General features: G+C 49.6%; 1 protein-coding gene across 1 annotated transcript; it reads left to right on the plus strand.

The window, feature by feature from the left end:
• The first annotated feature begins 9 nt into the window (after positions 1-9).
• LOC116968445 (zinc finger protein 239-like) lies at positions 10-19,955 on the plus strand. The gene is made up of 2 exons (XM_033015209.1): positions 10-1,094; positions 19,882-19,955. The coding sequence occupies exons 1-2, from the start codon at positions 215-217 to the stop codon at positions 19,953-19,955; spliced, it is 954 nt and encodes a 317-aa protein (XP_032871100.1). The 5' UTR covers positions 10-214.
• The last annotated feature ends 4,454 nt before the right edge of the window (positions 19,956-24,409 follow it).

Below are 24,409 nucleotides of genomic sequence, written 5' to 3' on the forward strand. Positions count from 1 at the left end.
GACGGGACACAACAAGGAGAAGCGTTATGAGTGCGACGTGTGTGGCAAGGCCTACCAGAAGCCGAGCCGGCTGGAGACCCACCGGCGGGTGCACACGGGAGAACGCCCCTTCGACTGCTCGGAGTGTGACAAGAGCTTCATCCGCTACGACAACCTGCTGCAGCACAACCGCGTGCACACCGTCGAGAGGCCCTTCACCTGCTCCGACTGCGGCATGAGCTTCAAGACGACGAATGACCTGAAGGCCCACCGGTGGCTGCACACGGGCGAGAAGCCCTATTGCTGCTACACCTGCGGCAAGAACTTTGCCCGGATGTCGGGGCTGCGGGAGCACTGGCGGGTGCACAGCAGTGAACGGCCCTTCACCTGCTCTGACTGCGGCAAAGGCTTCAAGTCTGCCACAGACCTGAAGGGGCACAGGCGCGTGCACACCGGGGAGCGGCCCTACACCTGCAGCGACTGCGGCAAGGGCTTCACCCGCTCCAGCAAGCTGCTGAAGCACCAGCATACCCACAGTGGCGATCGCCCCTACACCTGCAGAGATTGCGGCGAGGGCTTCACAAAGTCCAATCACCTGCTGAAGCACCAGCGCACCCACACCGGCGAGTGCCCCTACACCTGCGCCCAGTGCGGCAAGGGCTTCACCAAGCCCGGCACCCTGCTGGTGCACCAGCGCATCCACACCGGCGAGCGCCCCTTCACCTGTGCCCAGTGTGGCAAGAGCTTCACCCGCTCCAGCAACCTGCTGAGGCACCAGCGCACCCACACCGGCGAGCGCCCCTACACCTGCAGGGACTGCGGCATGGGCTTCACCCAGTCCCACAGCTTGCTGGTGCACCAGCGCACCCACACCGGCGAGCGCCCCTTCACTTGCGCCCAGTGCGGCAAGAGCTTCAACCGGTCCAGTCACCTGCTGGAGCACCAGCGCACACACACCGGCGAGCGCCCCTTCACCTGCGCCCAGTGCGGCAAGGGCTTCTCCCGGTCCAGTAACCTGCTGGAGCACCAGCGCACCCACACCGGCGAGCGCCCCTTCACCTGCGTCCAGTGCGGCAAGGACTTCACCCGGTCCAGTCAACTGCTGGAGCACCAGCGCAACCACACCAGCGAGCGCCCCTACACCTGCGCGCAGTGCGGCAAGGGCTTCACCCGCTCCTCCAAGCTGCTGTCCCACCAGCGGGTGCACACCGCCGACCGTCCCTGCCCCAGCCCGGTGTGTGGAGAGCGCTTTGCCAGGGCCTCCCACTCCCTGTCTCACCAGCGCGTGCACACCAGTGTCCAGCCCTATGACTGCCCGTACTGCGGTGAGGAGTTTGACAGCTCGCGGGGGTTGCGGCAGCACCGGCGGGCCCACGCCAGCGAGCAGCTGCTCTCACTGTGACAACAGAGCACGGAGGCTGCGGGAGCACCAGCGGATACACACCGGAGAAAGACCCTTTGTGTGCGCTGAGTGTTCAAGGGTTTCACCCGCATGTCCAGCCTGTGGCAGCACCGGCGTACCCACAGCGGTGAGCGTCCGTTCACCTGCCCGTCCTGTGGTAAGTGCTTCACCCGCCTTGACCACTTGCTGGAGCACCGGCGAGTCCACACCGGCCAGTGCCCCTTCACCTGCCTGCTCTGTGGCAAGGCCTTTGCCCACTCCTCCAGCCTGCTGGCACACCGCCACGTGGATGGATAGGCGCTGTTTAGGTAAACACAAAATGCTGGAAGGAATGGGTAACGTTTCTGGTCGTTTCTTCAGTCACCCATTCGATCTCTCCAGAGATGCTGCCTGTCCCGCAGAGTTACTCCAACACATTGTGTCCTTTTTGTAAACCAGCATCTGCAGCTGCTTGTTTTTAAACCATTCTGATTAACCATCTCTGCGCCTTCCCCAAAGCCTCCACATCACTCCTGTAATGGAGTGACCAGAACTGTACACAATACTCCAAATGCTATCTGACCAATGTCCCTTAAAGCTGCACATATACATTCCTCTCTCCCCTCTCCCTCCACTCTCTCCACCCACTCCTACACAAATTCTCTCCACTCCACCCTCTCGTGCTCTCCCTCCTCTCTCTCACACACACCCTCTCTCACTCCCTGTCTCTCTCACACACTCCCTGTGTAGCTCCCTGTCTCTCTCACATACCCTCTCTCACTCCCTCTCTCTCACACACACTCCCTCTCTATGACACACACACTCCCTCTCTGTCTTGTTCTCCCTCACATAGATAAATGTGAGGTTATCCACTTTGGCAGCAAAAACAAGGGGGCAGATTATTATCTCAATGGGGTTAGGTTAGGTAAGGGGGAGGTGCAGCGAGACCTGGGCGTCCTTGTACACCAGTCACTGAAAGTTGGTGTGCAGGTACAGCAGGCAGTGAATACGGCTAATGCAATGTTGGCCTTCACAACAAGTGGATTTCAGTATAGGAGTAAAGAGGTTCTTCTGCAGATGTATAGGGCTCTGGTGAGACCACATCTGGAGTATTGTGTACAGTTTTGGTCTCCTAATTTGAGGAAGAACATGCTTGTGATTGAGGCAGTGCAGCGCAGGTTCACGAGATTGATCCCTGGGATGGCGGGACTGTCATATGAGGAAAGATTGAAAAGATTAGGCTTGTATTCACTGGTGTAGAAACATATAACATTATAAAATGACTGGTCAAGCTAGATGCAGGAAAAATGTTCCCAATGTTGGGCGAGTCCAGAACCAGGGGCCACAGTCTTAGAATAAAGGGGAGGCAATTTAAGACTGAGGTGAGAAAAAAACTTTTTCACCCAGAGTGTTGTGAATTTGTGGAGTTATCTGCCACAGAGGGCAGTGGAGACCAAATCACTGGATGGGTTTAAGAGTTAGATAGAGCTCTAGGGGCTAGTGGAATCAAGCGATATGGGGAGAAGGCAGGCACAGGTTATTGATTGGAGATGATTAGCCATGATCACAATGAATGGCGGTGCTGGCTCAAAGGGCCGAATGCCTTCCTCCTGCACCTATTTTCTATGTTTCTATGTTATCCACACACACCTTCTCTCTGTCTCTCTCTCACATGCACACACGCACTCCCTCTCTTGTTCTCTCACACACACACTCCCTCTCACACACACGCACACCCTCTTTCTCTCACACACATTTCCTCTCACACAAGCACCCCTCTCTTGCTGTCTCTCACACAACCTCTCCCTTGCTCTCGCGCGCACCCTCTCTCTCTTGCTCTCTCTCACACACTCGCTCTCTCTTACACACTCCCTCTCACACACACTCCCTCTCTCACACACACACACACCCTCTATCTTGCCCTCTCACAAACTCACTTCCGCTCTCTCACACACAGTCCCTCTCTCACACACACAACACTCCCCCATCTCTCTCAAAGTCCCTCTCTCACTCACATACGCACTCTCTCTCACACACACTCACTCACACTCTTACGCACACATGCCGAACACCTCCGCTCGGTTCGCAATAACCAACCTGATCTCCTGGTGGTTCAGCACTTGAATTCCCCCTCCCATTCTGTAATCCGACCTTTCTGGCCTGGGCCTCCTCCATGGCCAGAGTGAGGACCACTGTAAATTGGAGGAGTAGTACCTCATGTTTCGCTTGGGCAGTTTGCACCCCAGCAGTATGAACATTGACTTCTCTAATGTCAGTTAGTCCCTACTTTCTCCTCCCCTTCTCAGCTCTCCCTCAGCCCACTGACTCCACATCTTCCTTTCTTCTTCCCACCCCACCCTCAAATCAGTCTGAAGAAGGGTTTCGACCTGAAACGTTGCCTATTTCCTTTGCTCCACAGATGCTGCCTCACCCGCTGACTTTCTCCAGCATTTTTGTCTACCTTCGATTTTCCAGCATCTGCTGTTCTTTCTTCGGCATTTTAAAGTGTTTTCTTAAATAAAGTTTTGACGCATTACGTAATAAATAAAGCAAGTTTATCCTGTCCTCACTGTGAAAGAGTTTAATTTGGTCAGGTTTGGTTCGTAAATTGAAAATGGAGATTTGCTGAAAAACAGAAAACAGTCAAATTTAAAAGAGAATTTTCCCAGCAGAATAAAGCCTGGGGAAATCATGGAAACTTGGTTTATACTAATCATTGAAGCAATGTATTAACATAGAGATGTATTGTCTGGGCACAGCACCATATAAGATATCTGTCTGAACTGCCTGTCCCATCTAAGGACAAGGTAATGGCTTTCATCCAAGTCTTACAAGCTTGTTTTAGTTCACAGACGGATGCCCATTCTGGTACCAAGATGGAAGTCATTTGAAAACAAAATGTAGTTGTCCTTCCGAAATGGGCAGCTGTACTGAAGCTATTCCAAGATTTGAGAATAAGGCTGACATTGCAAATATATGAGTCTAGCCTCCCTTGTTTCCCCTTAGATAATGGATCTTTCACTCAGATTTAAAAGGTGTTTTATTGATAAGAAAATGTATAATTACACTAACTTTCCTTTGTTCTTTGAGTGGAGCCCGAGAAGCACTGAGCAACGTGTGTGCTCTTTGTAGAGCTCGCCACTCCCGTCTGGCAAATTGATTAAAAGTTTGTTTTGGTTTACTTTTAACAATTTTGTTGCTGTCTGCTTTCTTTAAGAGTCGAACTTTGACAACTGTGGTCTTTGGAATTCTTCAGAATTCAGGTTGTGCTATCAATAATGAAAGAAAATGCCAACCATCTCCGGAAATGATAAGAAATTATTCTCGCCTCTATACATATCTGTAGCCGTAGGGCAGTCGGACACCTCCCCACTACTTCAAAGATAGTTCCTGCACTTGCCAATATCGTTTGGTGTGTAGCGGCTGAAACGCAGCGGCGGGGGCGGGGGGGGGTGAATTACCCCGGCGTGTGGGTCAGGGGGGTTATGGCCACTTGTGTGCACTGGCCCATTCTACCCGGCCCCGTGTGTGAGTACGCTGCCGTCCCACAGCCAGCTTGTGGGAGTAAGGGCAATGGGAGGTAGCCAGCATGGTGGAGTTAAGGATGGGAGGTGTCGTGGTTTCCAATACTCAAAATTAACTCGGGCAATGCGGAGAATTCTTCAGAAGAAGTTTAAACTTGTATTTGCAAACAAAAGTTGGATCCCCCACGTCATCAGTCCACGTGGAGCTTTTTGAGCCACAAACAAAAGATCATCTCTTTTTATATCATGTCCAACTCTGCATGCCCCACCCCTGTTACATATCCATATCCAATCATTTGCCAACATTCCCTCATCATCAGCCAATCACTTGCTCCCACTTATCTCCTCCTTCACAGTATTTTTTCATGCTTACAATATTTATAGACACATGACTCCCTTTTTATGGCCTCTGTCAGCCATGTGCTCTTGACTTCTTTGTTCAGAGTTGTCTCATTTTAACAAAGTGAAATCAAAGAAAAGTGGACTCAATTCCCAGAACCCACTTCTCAAAATATAAGAGATACAGTGGTCACTCATTTTATATACACAAGACTCATTGTTCCCATTAAACACTGTACGTGTAACGGGTATAGCTTGGACCCAATAGCAGCACAGAATCAGGCAGGTATAGTTGGTAACGAACTTTATAACGATACTGTAACACAGGAATGGGTACACCGTACTCACACAGAGGCTCAGGATTGAGCGAGGGTTCCGAAGAGGGGCAGGCAGGAGACGTAGTCGGGGTAGCGGAAGGTCCGGTAACCAGGAGATCCAACACACGATGCAAACAAACCAGCGAGGGACAGACGAAAGGAGAGTCGAAGCCAGGCAGGAAGTCGGGAAATCGCTGGAGAGTCTTGCATGAATGCTAAGAACAATCTGGCATTGTGTGAACGGTGAGGAGAGTCTATATACCGGGTTCATTGGTGATCAGAGGCAACTGAGTGAAACAGGTGAGGAAAGTTGACCTGATGAGAGGGGAGTGGCAGGCAGGCAGGTGAGGAGAAGGAGGGACCGGTGGAAAAGTACTGGGAGGTGAAGTGGATGAGAATGAGGAGAGGGAAGACTGTGACAGAACCCCCCCCCCCCCTTCAAGGGACGGCTCCTGACGTCCCAAAACAAAAAAAAACAATAAAGAATATAAACCCAATCCCACGCAGAGTTGGGTGGGAGGAGGGGGACCGGAGGAGGGCTAATATTCGTCCGAGACCTCCATGTCCACATCCTCCATAGCATCAGAGGAAAGCTCCGTCTCGTCATCACTGGGCGCCTCAGACGGAAGAGGGGACAGAGTCTCGGGGCGGCAACCCCTCTAGGAGTGGCGTACTTGGACGGCTGGTCGGGATGACGCCGGTGACACTCCCTGATGAGGGAGGCATCCAGGATGTGTCGAGCAGGAACCCAGGACCACTCCTCTGGACCGTAACCCTCCCAATCGACCAGGAATTGGAGACCCCTCCCGCGACGGCGGGAGCGCAGGAGGCGGTGCACCGTAAAGGCGGGGCCTCCGTCGATGAGACGAGGAGGTGGAGGAGGAGGGACTGCGGGGACCAGGGAGCTCTCCCGGACTGGCTTTACTCTGGACACGTGGAACGTAGGATGGACCCGCATGGAACGAGGCAACTTGAGTCTCACAGCCGCTGGGTTGATGACCTTCTGGATCTCAAAGGGACCGATGAACTTGGGTGCCAACTTCTTGGACTCCACCCTCAAGGGAAGGTCCCGGGTCGACAGCCACACCTTCTGGCCCGCGAGGTAGGTGGGGGCCTGGGTGCGGTGATGGTTGGCAGCCGTGGCGTAACGGTCCACGTAGCGGAGAAGAGCCGCCCTGGCTTGGGGCCACGTCCTGCGGCAGCGACGAATGAAGGCCTGGACGGACGGGCAGGAAACCTGTCTCCAGCGCCGGGAACAGTGGAGGCTGGAACCCGTAGGCAAACTGGAAAGGGGAAAGCCCAGAGGCCGAGCTTGTCAGGGTGTTGTGGGCGTACTCCACCCACAACAACTGCTGGGACCAGGAGGAGGGATGCTTGGACACCATACACCGCAGCGCCGTCTCCATCTCCTGATTCTTCCTTTCAGTTTGGCCGTTGGACTGCGGATGAAAACCGGACGACAGACTCACGGTGGCCCCCACAAGCGTCCAGAACTCCCTCCAGAACACAGGCAAACTGGGGTCCCCGGTCGGAGACCACATCGACTGGGAGACCATGGAGCCTGAAGACGTTGAGTAACATGAGCTCGGCAGTCTCCTTGGCTGACGGAAGCGTGGGCAGGGGCACGAAGTGAGCCATCTTGCTAAATCTATCGACCACGGTCAGGATGGTGGTGTGACCACTGGATGGGGGCAGGTCGGTAACGAAGTCCAGGGAGATGTGGGACAATGGTCGATAGGGTACAGGCAGTGGAAGCAGATGACCCGCAGGAGCTTGGTGTGAGACCTTGTGCTGGTTGCAAACGGCACAGGCGTTGACAAACTCCCGAGTGTCCTCCTCCAGCGATGCCCACCAGAACCTCCGTAGCACCTGCTCCTTGGTCCGCTGAATGCCGGGATGACAGGTGAGACGAGAGCTGTGGGCCCACTGAAGGACGTCGGACCGCAGGGCAGAAACCACAAACAGGCGATCAGGAGGGCATGCACTGGGTCCCGGCTGGTTCTCCAAGGCCGCCTCAACCCTCTCCTCCACTTCCCAGGTGAGGGAGGCAACCCTGTGCGAGGACAGGAGGATGGTGTTGGGGCCAGAGGCAGTCTCCTCCTTCGCCAAGAACTGTCGAGAGAGGGCATCGGGCTTCACGTTGTGGGACCCAGGTCGGTAGGAGAGGGAGAAGTTGAAGCGGGTGAGGAAGAGAGACCAGCGGGCCTGACGAGAGTTGAACCTCTTGGCTGACTGGAGGTATTCAAGGTTCTTGTGGTCAGTCCAAACCAAGAAAGGCTGCTCGGTTCCCTCCAGCCAGTGACGCCATACCTCCAACGCCAACTTAACCGCCAACAGTTCTCGGTTGCCAATGTCATAATTCCTCTCAGCAGGGGTCAGGCATCGGGAGAAGAAGGCGCATGGATGGAGCTTCTGGTCCCCGGCAGCCCGCTGGAACAGAACAGCTCCCACCCCCACGTCGGAGGCGTCCACCTCCACCACGAACTGTCTCTCTGAGTCCGGAACTTGGAGGATGGGGGCCGATGTAAACCGTGTCTTGAGTGTCTGAAAAGCTTTGTCGGCCGCGGCAGACCACCGGAATGGAACCTTGGAGGAGGTGAGTGCCGTGAGGGGTGCGGCCACAGTACTGTAGCCACGGATGAACCGTCGGTAAAAATTGGCGAACCCCAGGAACCTTTGGAGCTGCTTGCGGGAGTCAGGAACAGGCCAGGTGGTGACAGCAGAGACCTTGGCGGGGTCCATCTTGATGTTCCCTTGGCCAACGATGTATCCTAGGAAGGAGACTGACGGGGAGTGAAACTCGCACTTCTCAGCTTTAACGAAGAGCGAGTTCGCCAGGAGCCGATGTAGAACTGCCTGGACGTGGTGTACGTGTTCCTCCTTGGTCCGTTAAAAGATGAGGATGTCATCAATATATACTTGTTCAACATGTCTCTGAGAACGTCATTGACCAAAGCCTGGAAGACGGCTGGGGCGTTGGTGAGGCCAAAGGGCATCACCAGGTATTCATAATGTCCCGTGGGAGTGTTGAAGGCGGTCTTCCACTCATCTCCCTCTTTGATGCGGACCAAGTGGTAGGCGTTGCGTAGATCCAACTTCGAAAAGATGGTGGCCCCTTCCAGGAGCTCGAAAGCAGAGGAGATGAGTGGGAGAGGGTAGCGATTCTTCACCGTGATGCCGTTGACCCCCCGGTAATCTATGCAGGGACGCAGAGATTTGTTCTTCTTCTCCACGAAGAAGAACCCAGCCCCAGCAGGAGACGAGGAGGGACGGATGAGACCAGCAGCCAAGGAGTCGTTTATGTATTTCTCCATGGCGCCTCTCTCAGGGGCGGACAGGGAGTAAAGGCGACCCCTAGGAGGAGCGGAACCAGGCAGGAGGTCTATGGCGCAGTCATAGGGCAGATGAGGAGGAAGGGAGGTGGCCCTAGACTTGCTAAAAACCTCCCCAAAGTCATGGTACTCGGCTGGGACCCCCGTCAGATCTGGAGCAGAACTGGAGCAGGTGGCCGGTTGAGGAGCTGAGGCTTGCTTCAGGCACACTTGGTGGCAGGAAGGGCTCCAACCCAAGATGACCCCCGTCCTCCAGTCGATGTTGGGGTTGTGTCGCCGAAGCCAGGGGTAACCCAGGATGAGGGGAAGACGGGGAGACTGCAGGATGTGGAACTGGATGGTCTCATGGTGATTACCAGACAGGAGCATGCGCACTGGGACCGTCTGGTGAGAAACAGTCCCCAGGAGATGGCCGTCGAGGGCGTTGGCGGGAACAGGTTCAGGCAGGGGAACACAACTGATGCCAAGCTGGCGGGCTAGTTCCTTGTCCATAAGATTAATGTCACAACCAGAGTCTATGAAGGTGGCGAGGGTGTGAGACCCATCAGACAACAGCAGACGGGCATGACAAAGAGGGCGTCGGGCAGAGGAAAGTTCAGAGGTTCGACTCACCAGTAATTCCTCCGCTACTGGCGAGTCTGGCCTTTTACTGGACACTTGGAGATGTGATGACCCGCCAGGCCACAGTAGAGACAGAGGTTCCCCCGACGCCGATGTTCCCGTTCCTCGGGGGTGAGACTGGTGCGACCCACCTGCATGGGTTCGGGTTGCCTCGACGGTTGCCCCGATGAGGGTAGTCCAGTCTCCGGAGGAAAACGAGCTTGGGTGGATTGCTGGCGGACCGCCTGTCCCTGTCGCCTCTCCCGACGTCTCGCCAGGATGCGTCGGTCCAGACGGGTCGTTAGCTCGATAAGCCCATCCAGAGAAGAAGAAAGCGTCACACTGGGCCGGGGCATTCCACCCACTCTGACGGGCCCTGGTGTGAAAGTCGATGGCGAAGTCAGCGACGCTCTGGTTCCCCTGGCTCAACCCCAGCAGACTTCCCGCAGCGTCCGGACCCATCGAAACCTCACCGGACACCTTGCGAAGCTCCGCGGCGAAGGTCTGGAAAGAGGAGCAAGCCGGCGTGCGTCGCTCCCATTCAGCCGTTCCCCACAGCCGAGCTCTGCCAGTCAGGTGATTAATGGTAAACGCCACTCTCGCCGCTTCCTGGGCGAAGGTGTAGGGCTGTAGGGCGAAGAGAATGGAACAGTTCGTGATGAATGGGTTGCAGCCCTCCGGGTCTCCAGCGTAGCGCTCCGGGGTTCCCACCCGGGGCTCAGGTGATGGTCCTGGCGGACCAGGAGCTGGTGCTGTCGGAGCCGGAGGCGAAGCATGGGTTGTAGCCTGGGCGAGGGTGGTCATCAGCTGTTGGACCTGGGTGGCTAGTGCAACCAATGCTTGCTCTTGGTTTGACACAGCCTGTCGAACCTCGGAGTTGGAGGCAGTGAGCATAGCTTTGTGCTGCAGGAGCGTGTGCTCAATCCTCTCGAAGCGGTTTGACGGAGACGTTGTGTGCGCTGAGTCCATTGTTGGCCAGATTGTACTGTAACGGGTATAGCTTGGACCCAATAGCAGCACAGAATCAGGCAGGTATAATTGGTAATGAACTTTATTACGATACTGTAACACAGAGTAGTAACACAGGAATGGGTACACCGTACTCACACAGAGGCTCAGGATTGAGCGAGGGTTCCCGAAGAGGGGCATGCAGGAGACGTAGTCGGGGTAGCGGAAGGTCCGGTCACCAGGAGATCCAACACACGATGCAAACAAACCAGCGAGGGACAGACGAAAGGAGAGTCGAAGCCAGGCAGGAAGTCGAGGAGCCGTTGCAGGGATACACCAAACAGCCCAGGAGAGAGGCAGACAGAAACCAGGAGGTACGGGACGAAGGCCGTGGTCGGGGACAGAAGGCTGAGGTGATATCCAGGAAGACGACAGGACGGAATGGTCAGGGGCAGGCAGGTTCGAATCCGTGTAGGCAGTCGGGAAATTGCTGGAGAGTCTTGCATGAATGCTGAGAACAATCTGGCACTGTGTGAACGGTGAGGAGAGTCTATATACCGGGTTAATAGGTGATCAGAGGCAACTGAGTGCAACAGGTGAGGAGAGTTGGTCTGATGAGAGGGGAGTGGCAGGCAGGCAGGCGAGGAGAAGGAGGGACCGGTGGAAAAGTACTGGGAGGTGAAGTGGATGAGAATGAGTAGAGGGCAGACTGTGACAAGGGGTTCCCGTTTGTGTCCTGTTAACCCCAAGGAGGGGAACCCCTGACCCCCCTATTCCTCTTCCATCAGGGCATACGACTGAACTTCTCTCCTCATTTTAGGGCACTCTCTTTTGAAATGTCCTTCTTCATTGCAGTAATAACACCTGGAAGGTCCTGTTCTCCATGCCCGATCTCGTCCCATGTCTCTCTATTGTGGGAGGGTAACGCTGGATCTAGTATTGTGGAAGGGTAACGCTGGATCTAGTATTGGGAAATAGGGAAAATTGGGAAGGGCAAGTTAATGAAGTGTGTGTGAAGTAGCCTGTTGGGACCAGTGACCAGTTTGATTAGGTTTAAGATAGTTATGGATAGGGATGGAGAGGGTCCAAGTATTAAAAAGCTCAACTGGGGTAAGGCCAACTTTGAGGGTATGAGAGAAGGTCTCGCTCAAGTTGACTGGAGCAGGTTGTTAGAGAGGAAAGGAACATCAGCCAAGTGGGATGTTTTTAAAACTGTACTGAAGAAAGCTCAGGATGTTTACATCCCCGTTAGAGTGAAGGGCAAAGCAGACAAGTGTAAGGAAGCTTGGCTGACGAGGGAAATTGAGACGTTAGTCAAAAACAAGAAGGATGCATGGCACAGGTATAGGCAGCTGGAATCAAGTGCATCCCTGGAGGAGTTTTGGGAACTAATGAGTAAACTTTTTTTTTTAAATCACAAATGCAAAAAGGGGCCAGGAGATGGCCCTAGTGGTTAGCATTAAGGACAATCCCAAAATATTTTATAAATACATAAGGGGGAATGGGGCAACTAGACGGAGAGTGAGACCTCGGGAATAAAAGTGGTCACCTCTGTGTGGAACCACAGGACATGGGCAAGGTCCTAAAAGAGAAATTCTTCTCTGTATTTACCGAGGAGAAAGACAGTAGGACGGAGGAAATTAGAGCAGTCACTGGAAATGTCTAGAGCAGTCAGGGTTACTGTCGAAGAAGTACCGAAGATACTGTCGTGTTTGAAGGTAGACAAATCTCCAGGGCCTGATCTGATCTATCCGAGGACATTGAGGGAAACTAGACAGGAAATTACGGGAGCCCTGGTTGAAATTTATGAGTCGTCCTTAAATACAGGACAGGTGCCGTGAGACCGGAGTGTGGAAAAATGTTGTGCCTCTTTTCAAGAAAAGGCTGCAGGGAAAATGCTGGGAACTACAGGCCGGTGAGCTGAACATCTGTAGTTGCTTAGTTACGGGAGAGTATTCTGAGGAATAGGATATACAGGCATTTGGATGGGCAGGGGCTGATTCGGGATAGTAGGCATGGTTTGTACCTGGGAGGTTATGTCTCCCAAATCTGATTGACATTTTTGAAGACATGACCAAAAAGTTTGATGAGGGCAGAGCAGTAGATGTTGTGTACATGGACGTCAGTAAGATGTTCGACAAGGTTCCACATGATAGGCTGCTCTGGAAGGTTAGATCGCATGTGATCCAAGGAGAGATAGCTGAATGGATAGCAAATTGGCTCATTGGAAGGAAGCAGAGGGTAATAGTGGAAGGTTGCTTCTCAGACTGGTTGCCTGTGGTGAGTGATGTGCCTCACAATAGTGCAGGGTGTGTTGTTGTTTGTCATCTATGTCAAGGATTTGGATGAGAACATACACGGCAAGATTAGCAAGTTTGTTGATGATACAAAAGTTAGTGGTTTTGCAGATAGTGAAGATGGTTGTGAACGAATGCAACAGGATCTGGATCAATTGGCCAGGAATGATGGATGGAATTTAATACAAAGAAGTGTGAGGTGTTGCATTTGGGAAGTCGAACAAGGGCAGGACCTACACACTAAATGGTAGGCCTCTGGGTGGTGTTGTAGAGCAGAGGGTTCTAGGAGTACAGGTGCATGATTCCATGAAGGTCGAGTGGCAGGTAGATAAGGTGGTCAAAAAAACATTTTGCACTTTGGCCTTCATCAGTCAAAGTATGGAGTATAGAAGTTGGGAGGTCATATTGCAGTTGTATAAGACGTTGGTGAGACTGCAATAAGAGTATTGTGTTCAGTTCTGGGCACCATGTTATTGGAAAGATATTGTCAAGCTTGACATGGTTCAGAAAAGATTTATGAGGATGTTGCCCGGACTAGAGGGTGTGAGCTTTAGGGAGAGGTTGAGTGGGCTGGGCCTCTATTCCATGGATCGCAGGAGGATGAGAGGAAATCTTATAGCGCTATACAAAATCATGAGAGGAATAGATTGGGTAGATGCACAGTCTTTCGTCCAGAGAAGGGGAATCGAGGACCAGAGGACATAGGCTCAAGGTGAAGGGGAAGATATTTAATAGGAATCCAAGAGGTAATTAAATGTTTTTCACACAGGTGGGTGTATGGAGCAAGCTGCCAGAGGAGGTTGTTGAGGCTGGGACTATCCCATCATTTAAGAAACAGACAGATACATGGATAGGACAGCTTTGGAGGGATATGGACCAAGCGCAGGCAAGTGAGACTAGTGTAGCTGGGACATTTTTGGCCGGTGTGGGTGAGTTGGGCCAAAGGGCCTGTTTCCACACTGTATCACTCGATGACTATAATATTCCCTACTCCTTCCCCGCAGACCAATATATAACATTCTGAAAATTAAAAAAACTAAATGCAAAATCCGGAAATCTGAACTAAAAATAGAAAACGATGAGAAGGTTCAGTGGGGCTGGGGCAGCATATTATGGAATCATTGTTCGTCAGTGCGGCAATAGACCTTTATTCCCAGTGTTCATGCTGACCAAGGGCCTTGCTGAGCGAGTCGCATTTCTGTACTATTGCCCCTTTAACGATTTGCTAATGATCTAGCTGTCCAAATATGATTTTAAAATGTGAACTATACTTGCCTCTACATCTGGCAGCTCGTCCCAAACACCCATCTACCTCTCTGTAGTCATCCCTCAGCCTGTGTTGTTTCAAGGCAAGCAGTCTCTGGGGAAGGTAAAACAGATAATGATTCAGGGCATAGATCCTTCATCAGTTAACATTCCGGTCACTTTCCTAGTTGGTTATGTACCAGTCTATGAGCCATTGTATTTCAGGGACCAGGAGCCTGATACGTCTAAACCTCAGAACTCTGTCATGTCTCGCATTTTACATAACGTGCTTCTGTTTTTCCCAAAATGGCCAATTCTACATTCAGAGCGACAGAAAGCTGCAGCCCAGAAAGGGGAACTTTGCCCTCCATGTCCATGTCCATCTCTTTTCCTCATCTATATTAATCCCATCTGCCTTCTTTAGGACTGTGGCCTGTAGGACCTTCCTATTTAACTGTCTAATTGCCTCAAACACGGTGATGGCACCTGATTCCACCATCTCCTCTAGCAACATGATTCAAGTGTCAACCATCAAAACAAAACTCTGCTCTCTTGTTTTAAATACACATGGAAGGGGGAATAAGTGTTGATGATCTCATCTATCAGTGGATATTACAGCCCTATATACTTTCATGTGGTTCATAATCAATCTCCTTCACTGCAGGGAAAACAAAACACGAAACTGAAATGTTTTCTCACAACTGAATGTCTCCAGTCCAGGCAAGATGCTGGTGAATCATCTCTGCACTCACTCCATCCCAACCACATTCTTCCCATAGTGTGGTGACTAGAACGGTACACAATACTGCAGATGTGGATGAACCAGTGTTAAGTGAAGTTGCAATATTTATACCATTACTTATATTCCTGCCCTAACCTCGGAAGGGAAGCATGCCATAGACCTTCTTCACCAGCCTATCTACTCAATGCAACCTTCAGGGAACTGTGTACTTTACTCCATAGGTATGGCAACACATTGAGGATAAAATATGCCAGATCTCTACCCACTTACCTAACCTAGATACACTCCATTGCATCCTTAAGTCCCCTTCACAATGTACTTTCCAACTTCTCTTTGAATTATCAATGTTCAGTAATCAAATATTCAGTCTTCAGAGGAGTCGGTGACATTAATTTTAAGACGTTTGGGCCCCAACCCTGTTTGCTGTGACACACCACTAATGTCAGTGGCCAACTCGAGAAGGATACATTTGCTGTATGTTCATTCTCTATCAGACAATCTTCAGTTCAAACCAGCTTGTCATCTCCCAAACACTGAACTTTAATTTTCCACAAAAACTTTAATATGAATCTAACCAAATGCCTAATGTATGTCTGTGTGCTTTCTCCTGTGCTGCAATACATGTCACATCAAAAAAATTAGGGCACATTGTATTGGGTGTAGAGTGCTGACATAGAAACATCGAAACATAGAAAATAGGTGCTGGAGTAGGCCATTCAGCCCTTCGAGCCTGCACCGCCATTCAATATGATCATGGCTGATCATCCAACTCAGTATCCTGTACCTGCCTTCTCTCCATATCTTTAGCCACAAGGGGCACAACTAATTCCCTCTTAAATATAGCCAATGGACTAGCCTCAACTACATTCTGTAAAAAATGTTTTTCTCATCTCAGTCCTAAAAGATTTCCCCTTTATCCTTAAACTGTGACCCCTTGTTCTGGACTTCACCAACTTCGGGAACAATCTTCCTGCATCTAGCCTGTCCAACCCCTTAAGAATTTTGTACGTTTCTATAAGATCCCCCCTCAAAATTCTAGTGAGTACAATCCGAGTCTATCCAGTCTTTCTTCATATGAAGGTCCTGATATCCCAGGAATCAGTCTGGTGAACCATCTCTGTACTCCCTCTATGGCAAGAATGTCCTTCCTCAGATTAGGAGACCAAAACTGTACGCAATACTCCAGGTGTGGTCTCACCAAGACCCTGTACAACTGCAGTAGAACCTCCCTGCTCCTATACTCAAACCCTTTTGCTATGAATGCTAACATACCATTCGCTTTCTTCACTGCCTGCTTCACCTGCATGCCTACTTTCAATGACTGGTGTACCATGACACCCAGGTCTCGTTGCATCTCCCTTTTTCCTAATCAGCCACCATGCAGATAATAGTCTACTTTCCTTTTTTTGCCACCAAAGTGGATAACCTCACATTTATCCACATTATACTGCATTTGCCCACTCACCCAGCCTATCCAAGTCACCTTGCAGCCTCCTAGCATCCTCCTCACAGCTAACACTGCCCCCCAGCTTCGTGTAATCCGCAAACTTGGAGATGTTGCATTCAATTCCCTCGTCCAAATCATTAATATATATTGTAAATAGCTGGGGTCCCAGCACTGAGCCTTGCGGTACCCCATTAGTCACTGCCTGCCATTCTGAAAGGGACCCGTTTACACCTACTCTTTACTTCCTGTCTGCCAGCCAGTTCTCTATCCACATCAATACTGAAACCCCGATACATAGAAACATAGAAACATAGAAATTAGGTGCAGGAGTAGGCCATTCGGCCCTTCGAGCCTGCACCGCCATTCAATATGATCATGGCTGATCATCCAACTCAGTATCCCGTACCTGCCTTCTCTCCATACCCTCTGATCCCCTTAGCCACAAGGGCCACATCTAACTCCCTCTTAAATATAGCCAATGAACTGGCCTCGACAACCCTCTGTGGCAGAGAGTTCCAGAGATTCACCACTCTCTGTGTGAAAAAAGTTCTTCTCATCTCGGTTTTAAAGGATTTCCCCCTTATCCTTAAGCTGTGACCTCTTGTCCTAGACTTCCCCAACATCGGGAGCAATCTTCCTGCATCTAGCCTGTCCAACCCCTTAAGAATGTTATAAGTTTCTATAAGATCCCCTCACAATCTCCTAAATTCTAGAGAGTATAAACCAAGTCTATCCAGTCTTTCTACATAAGACAGTCCTGACATCCCAGTAATCAGTCTGGTGAACCTTCTCTGCACTCCCTCTATGGCAATAATGTCCTTCCTCAGATTTGGAGACCAAAACTGTACGCAATACTCCAGGTGTGGTCTCACCAAGACCCTGTACAACTGCAGTAGAACCTCCCTGCTCCTATACGCAAATCCTTTTGCTATGAAAGCTAACATACCATTAGCTTTCTTCACTGCCTGCTGCATCTGCATGCCTACTTTCAATGACTGGTGTACCATGACACCCAGGTCTCGCTGCATCTCCCCTTTTCCTAGTCGGCCACCATTTAGATAATAGTCTGTTTTCCTGTTTTTGCCACCAAAATCGATAACCTCACATTTATCCACATTATACTGCATCTGCCAAACATTTGCCCACTCACCCAGCCTATCCAAGTCACCTTGCAGTCTCCTAGGATCCTCTTCACAGCTAACACTGCCCCCCAGCTTAGTGTCATCCGCAAACTTGGAGATATTGCCTTCAATTCCCTCATCCAGATCATTAATATATATTGTAAATAGCTGGGGTCCCAGCACTGAGCCTTGCGGTACCCCACTAGTCACTGCCTGCCATTGTGAAAAGGACCCATTTACTCCTACTCTTTGCTTCCTGTTTGCCAGACAGTGCTCTATCCACATCAATACTGAACCCCCAATGCCGTGTGCTTTAAGTTTGTATACTAATCTGGGACCTTGTCGAAAGCCTTCTGGAAGTCCAGATACACCACATCCACTGGTTCTCCCCTATCCACGCTACTAGTTACATCCTCGAAAAATTCTATAAGATTCGTCAGACATGATTTACCTTTTGTAAATCCATGCTGACTTTGTCCAATGATTTCACCACTTTCCAAATGTGCTGCTATCCCATCTTTAATAACTGACTCCAGTAGTTTCCCCACTACCGATGTTAGACTAACTGGTCTGTAATTCCCCGTTTTCTCTCTCCCTCCCTTCTTAAAAAGTGGGGTTACGTTTGCTACCCGCCAATCCTCAGGAACTACTCCAGAATTTAAAGAGTTTTGAAAGATAATTACTAATGCATCCACTATTTCAGGAGCTACTTCCTTAAGTACTCTGGGATGCAGCCTATCTGGCCCTGGGGATTTATCGGCCTTTAATCCATTCAATTTACCCAACACCACTTCCCGGCTAACCTGGATTTCACTCAATTCCTCCAACTCCTTTGACCCGCGGTCCCCTGCTATTTCCGGCAGATTATTTATGTCTTCCTTAGTGAAGACGGAACCAAAGTAGTTATTCAATTGGTCCGCCATATCCTGTGCTTTAAGTTTGTATACTAATCTCTTATGTGGGACCTTGTCGAAAGCCTTCTGAAAGTCCAGATATAACACATCCATTGGTTCTCCCTTATCCACTCTACTAGTTACATCCTCAAAAAATTCTATAAGATTCGTCAGACATGAGTTACCTTTCATAAATCCATGCTGACTTTTTCCAATGATTTCACCACTTTCCAAATGTGCTGCTATCCCATCTTTAATAACTGACTCTAGCAGTTTCCCCACTACCGATGTTCGACTAACTGGTCTGTAATTCCCAATTTTCTCTCTCCCTCCCTTTTTAAAAAGTGGGGTTACATTAGCTACCCTCCAATTCTCAGGAACTACTCCAGAATCTATAGAGTTTTGAAAAATTATCACTAATGCATCCACTATTTCTGGGGCTACTTCCTTAAGTACTCTGGGATGCAGCCTATCTGGCCCTGGGGCTTTATCGGCCTTTAATCCATTCAATTTTCCTAACACTACTTCTCGGCTAACCTGCATTTCACTCAGTTCCTCTATTTCATTTGACCCCCGGTCCCCTGCTATTTCCGGCAGATTATTTAAGTCTTCCTTAGTGAAGTAGTTACTCAATCGGTCTGCCATGTCCTTGTCCCCATGATCAATTCACCTGTTCACCCATTTTTCTCTTCACATATCTATAAAAACTTTTGCAGTCAGTTTTTATGTTCCCTGCCAGTTTTCTTTCATAATCTATTTTCCCTTTCCTAATTAAGCCCTTTGTCCTCCTCTGCTGGACTCTGTATTTCTCCCAGTCCTCTGGTAGGCTGCTTTTTTTGGCTAGGGGGAATACATTTTGATGATCTCACATATCAGTGGATATTACAGCCCTATACTTTCATGTGGTTCATAGTCAATCTCCTTCGCTGCTTGGGATCAAAACAAGAATCTGAATTTTTTTCTAACAACTGAATGTCTCCAGTCCAGGCAAGATGCTGGTGAATCACCTCAGCACTCACTCCAACCCAATCACATTCATCCCATAGTGTGGTGACTTGAACGGTACACAATACTGCAGATGTGGATGAACTAGTGTTATGTAAAGTTGCAATTAAACGTACCATTACTTATATTCCTGCTCTAACCTCGGAAGGGAAGCATGCCATAGACCTTCAGCAGCCTGTCTACTCAATGCAACATTCAGGGAACTGTTAACTTTACTCGACACATTGAGGATAAAATATGCCCACTTACCTAACCTAGATATACTCCATTGCATCCTTAAGTCCCCTTCACAATGTACTTTCCAACTTCTCTTTGCATTATCAATGTTCAGTAATCAAATATTCAGTCTTCAGAGGAGTCGGTGACATTAATTTTAAGAAGTTTGGGCCACCAATTTCAATTTCATAGCATTTCAGGCAGGGCGCAGACCACCAAATTCAGTTTCATAGCATTTCAAGCAGGGCGCAGGCCATCAAATTCAATTTCATAGCATTTCAAGCAGAGTGCAGGCCACCAAATTCAATTTCATGGCATCTCAAGCAGAGTGCAGGCCACCAAATTCAATTTCATTGCATCTCAAGCAGAATGCAGGCCACCTAATTTAATTTCATAGCATTTCAAGCAGAGTTTAGGCGACCAAATTCAATTTCATAGCATTCTCGTACACGACCCGGACCAGGCTGTCGGCCTAAGGCTTGTCCTTGGTTCCAGCGGCAGCCTCCAGCCCAGCCGCCGCCTGGACTCCATTGAAGGTTCCGACTTCACCGTCCCTGACCCTGAATTGACCCAGGCTCGTCCTTGGTTCCACCGGCCGCTTCTTTCTCGGGCCCGGTCACTGCCCCATCCCAAGCCCTGGGCTCGGCCCTCACTCCAGCTCCAGGCTCGGCTCCAGCCCAGGCCCAGTCTCCGGGCTCGGCCCGTGGCAGCAGCCTCCATAGCCCAGACTGGCATCCACCGCCACTCCTCGTTCACCTCGAGCGCTGGAATGCCGCTCCCTCCCAGAGACTCCTGTCCTGCCTTGCCAGTGCATTGTGACGTCTCTCAGGCGTAGGGCACCGGACCGCGAGCGCTGGAGTGCCCCTCCATCCTGGAGTGTCCCGACCTGCCTTGCGAGTGCATTGTCACATCGGTCGGATTTTTTTTTCTAAAAAAGAGTGAGATTGAGCTGTTTTTAATATTTCAAGGATCAAAAAATTCAGAAATGTAGGTGGAAATTCGACGGGAAGATGTTTATCGTCTCCAGGGGGAAAATGTAAGATCTGCGAAAATGGGTAAATTAACCAGATTGTGCTCAAATGACTGACACACACACACACACACACACACACACACACACACGCACACGCACACGCACACGCACACGCACACGCACACGCACGCGCGCGAAGAGTTCTGGTAATATAGATTTTCTCAATGGCAGGATCACAATCAAGCACATGACTAAGCGGTGACATTTGCAAAGTTTCAATAACCCTACGACCTTGCTACAGGCTAATCTACAGTCAGCTACCTGTAAAGCTACTGTACTGACACTTGGTCAGCAAACCTACACCATAACGCTTCAAGTACGCATCCAGATACTTCTCACATTATGTGAGTGTCCTTGCAACATTGCAACCAACTGAGGTGAAAGAAAAATCTTCTGGTTTTTCTCACCCTCTCTTTCCTCGCCTGAAAATGATGTCAACAGGTTTCAAATATCTTCGTTTATGGGGAAAGATTTCTCATTATCCATGCTACTTCTACCCACATAACCCATAGCTCGCATTAACCAGATTCCAGGGCTGCCAACGTTGGGTGAGAGTTGGCAGTGAGAAATTGCGAGAGACCAAGACCGAGGGAGCATAGTGACCCGGGGGGTGGGGGGGGGGGGTGGGGCATAATGACCCGGGGGGGGGAGGGGTTTCCCCTCCGATTGGTACGGAACATTTGCATTTTTCAGCTTGGAATTGTGAAACATGGAGCATACTGTAGCGAGTCTTATAACTAACACTTGAATGCAATATATATGCTTTAAACTGGATTGGAGTATTTTTGAAGGGGGGAGGCTGTGCGATCACTGATCACTGGCCTTGGGGGTACCCGGAGAGGGAGTAGAGCAACCGAGTGGGGAGAGGGTGTGGAAGAAGGGTGTCCCCGCTCCCAGGGTAGGAACGTTTTGAAATTTGATGTATCATGTTTTAGTGCACTGTAGAAGTATGATTTCAATGTTTTTTGTATGAAGTATTTTTAAGAGGTAACTTTTTAAGGGATAACTTTATCCACACAAAGGGTGATGGGTGTATGGAACAAGCTGCCAGACCATCCCAACATTTAAGAAAAAGTTAGATTGATACATGGAAAGGACAGGTTTGAAGGTATGGACCAAAAGCAGCTGGGACATGTTGGCGGGTGTGGGCAAGTTGCGCCGAAGGGCCTGTTTTCACACTGTATCACTCTATGACTACATTATGCCTCCACCATGCATGAATGCTTCAAAATCAAGTGATCGAGTTTTATTGCCATATACTCAAGCATAGAAACATAGAAAATAGGTGCAGGAATAGGCCATCGGCCCTTCGAGCCAGCACTGCCATTCAATGTGATCATGGCTATTCATCTAAAATAGTAAGATTAAACGAGAACTTACCAGTTTGAAGTTTGATCTGTATTTTATGAGGAGTTACGATGAGGGATTACGTGAAGAACCCGCTCAGTGCGCAGGCGCGGCATACTTCCAAGCAGCGGTGTGGAATCACAGATAGACACAGTTATTTGAAGTAAACATAGTAAAGATAAGGAGACATCAATTTATTAGTTTGATCCATATAATGAGGGTGGGAGCGGAGGGCACGTAATCCCTCATCGTAACTCCTCATAAAATACAGATCAAACTTCAAACTGATTAGTTCTCGTTTAATCTTACTATTTTACTTCGGAGTCACGTGAGTGACTACGTGAAGATTTCAAAGCTCTGTGATTTCAAACCGTGTAACAGTTTCATTTCACTCACTGCCGAAGTTCTTGAGGGAGGAAGTGTTATCGTAATCAACCAATGAGTCTATTTGTAGAAAAACACAATGGTATTTTTTAAACAATAACAACAAAGAATTAAGTTGCTCCCCTGGGCTTAAATTAAATATTTGCAGTTCGTAAATCTTTACTGCAAATAAACCAGTTTTTGCCAACGGCTTATTATAAAATTTCTGAACAGTCTTTTCCCCCCCACCATCCTGCTGTAGCCAGGATGTGGTCTATAGGCATGTCCATTCTTTAGCCGTCGACGGATGCTGCCCTGGTGGAATAAACTTTTGTACATATTAGTGTTTATCCCAGCAGTTTCTAGCACCTGCTTGAGCCATCTCGCAATGGTTTGGCTCATCACCCGACCAAAACCTGGTAAATTCTAGAGAGTATAAACCAAGTCTATCCAGTCTTTCTTCATAAGACAGTCCTGACATCCCAGGAATCAGTCTGGTGAACCTTCTCTGCACTCCCTCTATGGCAATAATGTCCTTCCTCAGATTTGGAGACCAAAACTGTACGCAATACTCCAGGTGTGGTCTCACCAAGACACTGCAGTTGTACAGGGTCTTGGTGAGACCACACCTGGAGTATTGCGTACAGTTTTGGTCTCCAAATCTGAGGAAGGACATTATTGCCATAGAGGGAGTGCAGAGAAGGTTCACCAGACTGATTCCTGGGATGTCAGGACTGTCTTATGAAGAAAGACTGGATAGACTTGGTTTATACTCTCTAGAATTTAGGAGATTGAGAGGGGATCTTATAGAAACTTACAAAATTCTTAAGGGGTTGGACAGGCTAGATGCAGGAAGATTGCTCCCGATGTTGGGGAAGTCCAGGACAAGGGGTCACAGCTTAAGGATAAGGGGGAAATCCTTTAAAACCGAGATGAGAAGAACTTTTTTCACACAGAGAGTGGTGAATCTCTGGAACTCCCTGCCACAGAGGGTAGTCGGGGCCAGTTCATTGGCTATATTTAAGAGGGAGTTAGATGTGGCCCTTGTGGCTAAGGGGATCAGAGGGTATGGAGAGAAGGCAGGTACGGGATACTGAGTTGGATGATCAGCCATGATCATATTGAATGGCGGTGCAGGCTCGAAGGGCCGAATGGCCTACTCCTGCACCTAATTTCTATGTTTCTATGTTTCTATAAGGTTTTTGTGACTGACCCACAAGGCTTTTCATCTCCCTCGAATATTTTGGTTGTGTCTATGTAGGATAGTAGGTGGGTCATGGCACATAACCGTGGTTCTGGTGGGTAAACCCGGAATTCCACGACTGGATTAGGTGTTCCTGGGCTGCTCTGTTTGATCGGTCGCTGGATAACGACAGATCTGGTCTGGAGCTGTGATCATGTTGTCCAGTCGCAATAGGTGTAGTGACTGGACCCTCTGAGCGGATACAAGTGCCATCAACATGAGCGTCTTTAGTGTAGCTTGCTCGAGGCCGAGGGATCTGGCTGGTGGCCATTCCCTGAGATATGTCAGGACCACACTGATATCCCAAATATGGGTATACCTGGGCTTAGGGCTTGATATTGTAAATGCCCTACATCAGTTTTACCACCAGTGGATGGGATCCCATCGCCTGTTGTCCTGGCGCTGGTCTGAGATAAGCAGAAAGAGCACTCTGCGCTGTGTTGATGGCACTGTAGCTGATCCCGACATCGTGGTATAGATAGGCCAGGAGCTCCAGTATGTTGGTGGCTGTGGCTGTTGCGTATGTTGTCCCTGTTTCCTGGCAGTACTTCTCCCTTTTTTGATGCTGGTTAAGTACTGCCTCTTGGTGGATGTTCGAAGGGATGCCGACATGGTGGTGATGGTTTGTTTGGACAATCCCAGTTCCAGGTAAGGTCTGTTCAAACTTGCAACCCAGGCGTTTAATTTTCTCATGGCATGGGTGTTTAGCTTACCTGGTAGGTAAGTAGCTGATAGCCAAATATGTCTTTCGACACACCATTGCCAAATCATGTTGACCAATTTGTCGCATGATAATGATTTTATGCCACCCATATGGTTAATATAAGCCATCATCGTAGTATTTATCAATTTGTAACCGAACATGCAAGTGCTGCATATTAGATACATATGCTTTTAAACCATAAAAGGCGCCCAACATCTCTAGATAGTTAATGCCCAGTGTAAGTAGTAATGATGACTCTAGGTTAGTCCATCTACCACCTGTGCTGCATATGGAGTTAGTCGCTCCCCAGCCTTGAGCACTGGCATCTGTTTGA

This window comes from Amblyraja radiata, chromosome 45 (genome assembly GCF_010909765.2).
Source record: "Amblyraja radiata isolate CabotCenter1 chromosome 45, sAmbRad1.1.pri, whole genome shotgun sequence".
Taxonomy (NCBI): Eukaryota; Metazoa; Chordata; class Chondrichthyes; order Rajiformes; family Rajidae; genus Amblyraja; species Amblyraja radiata.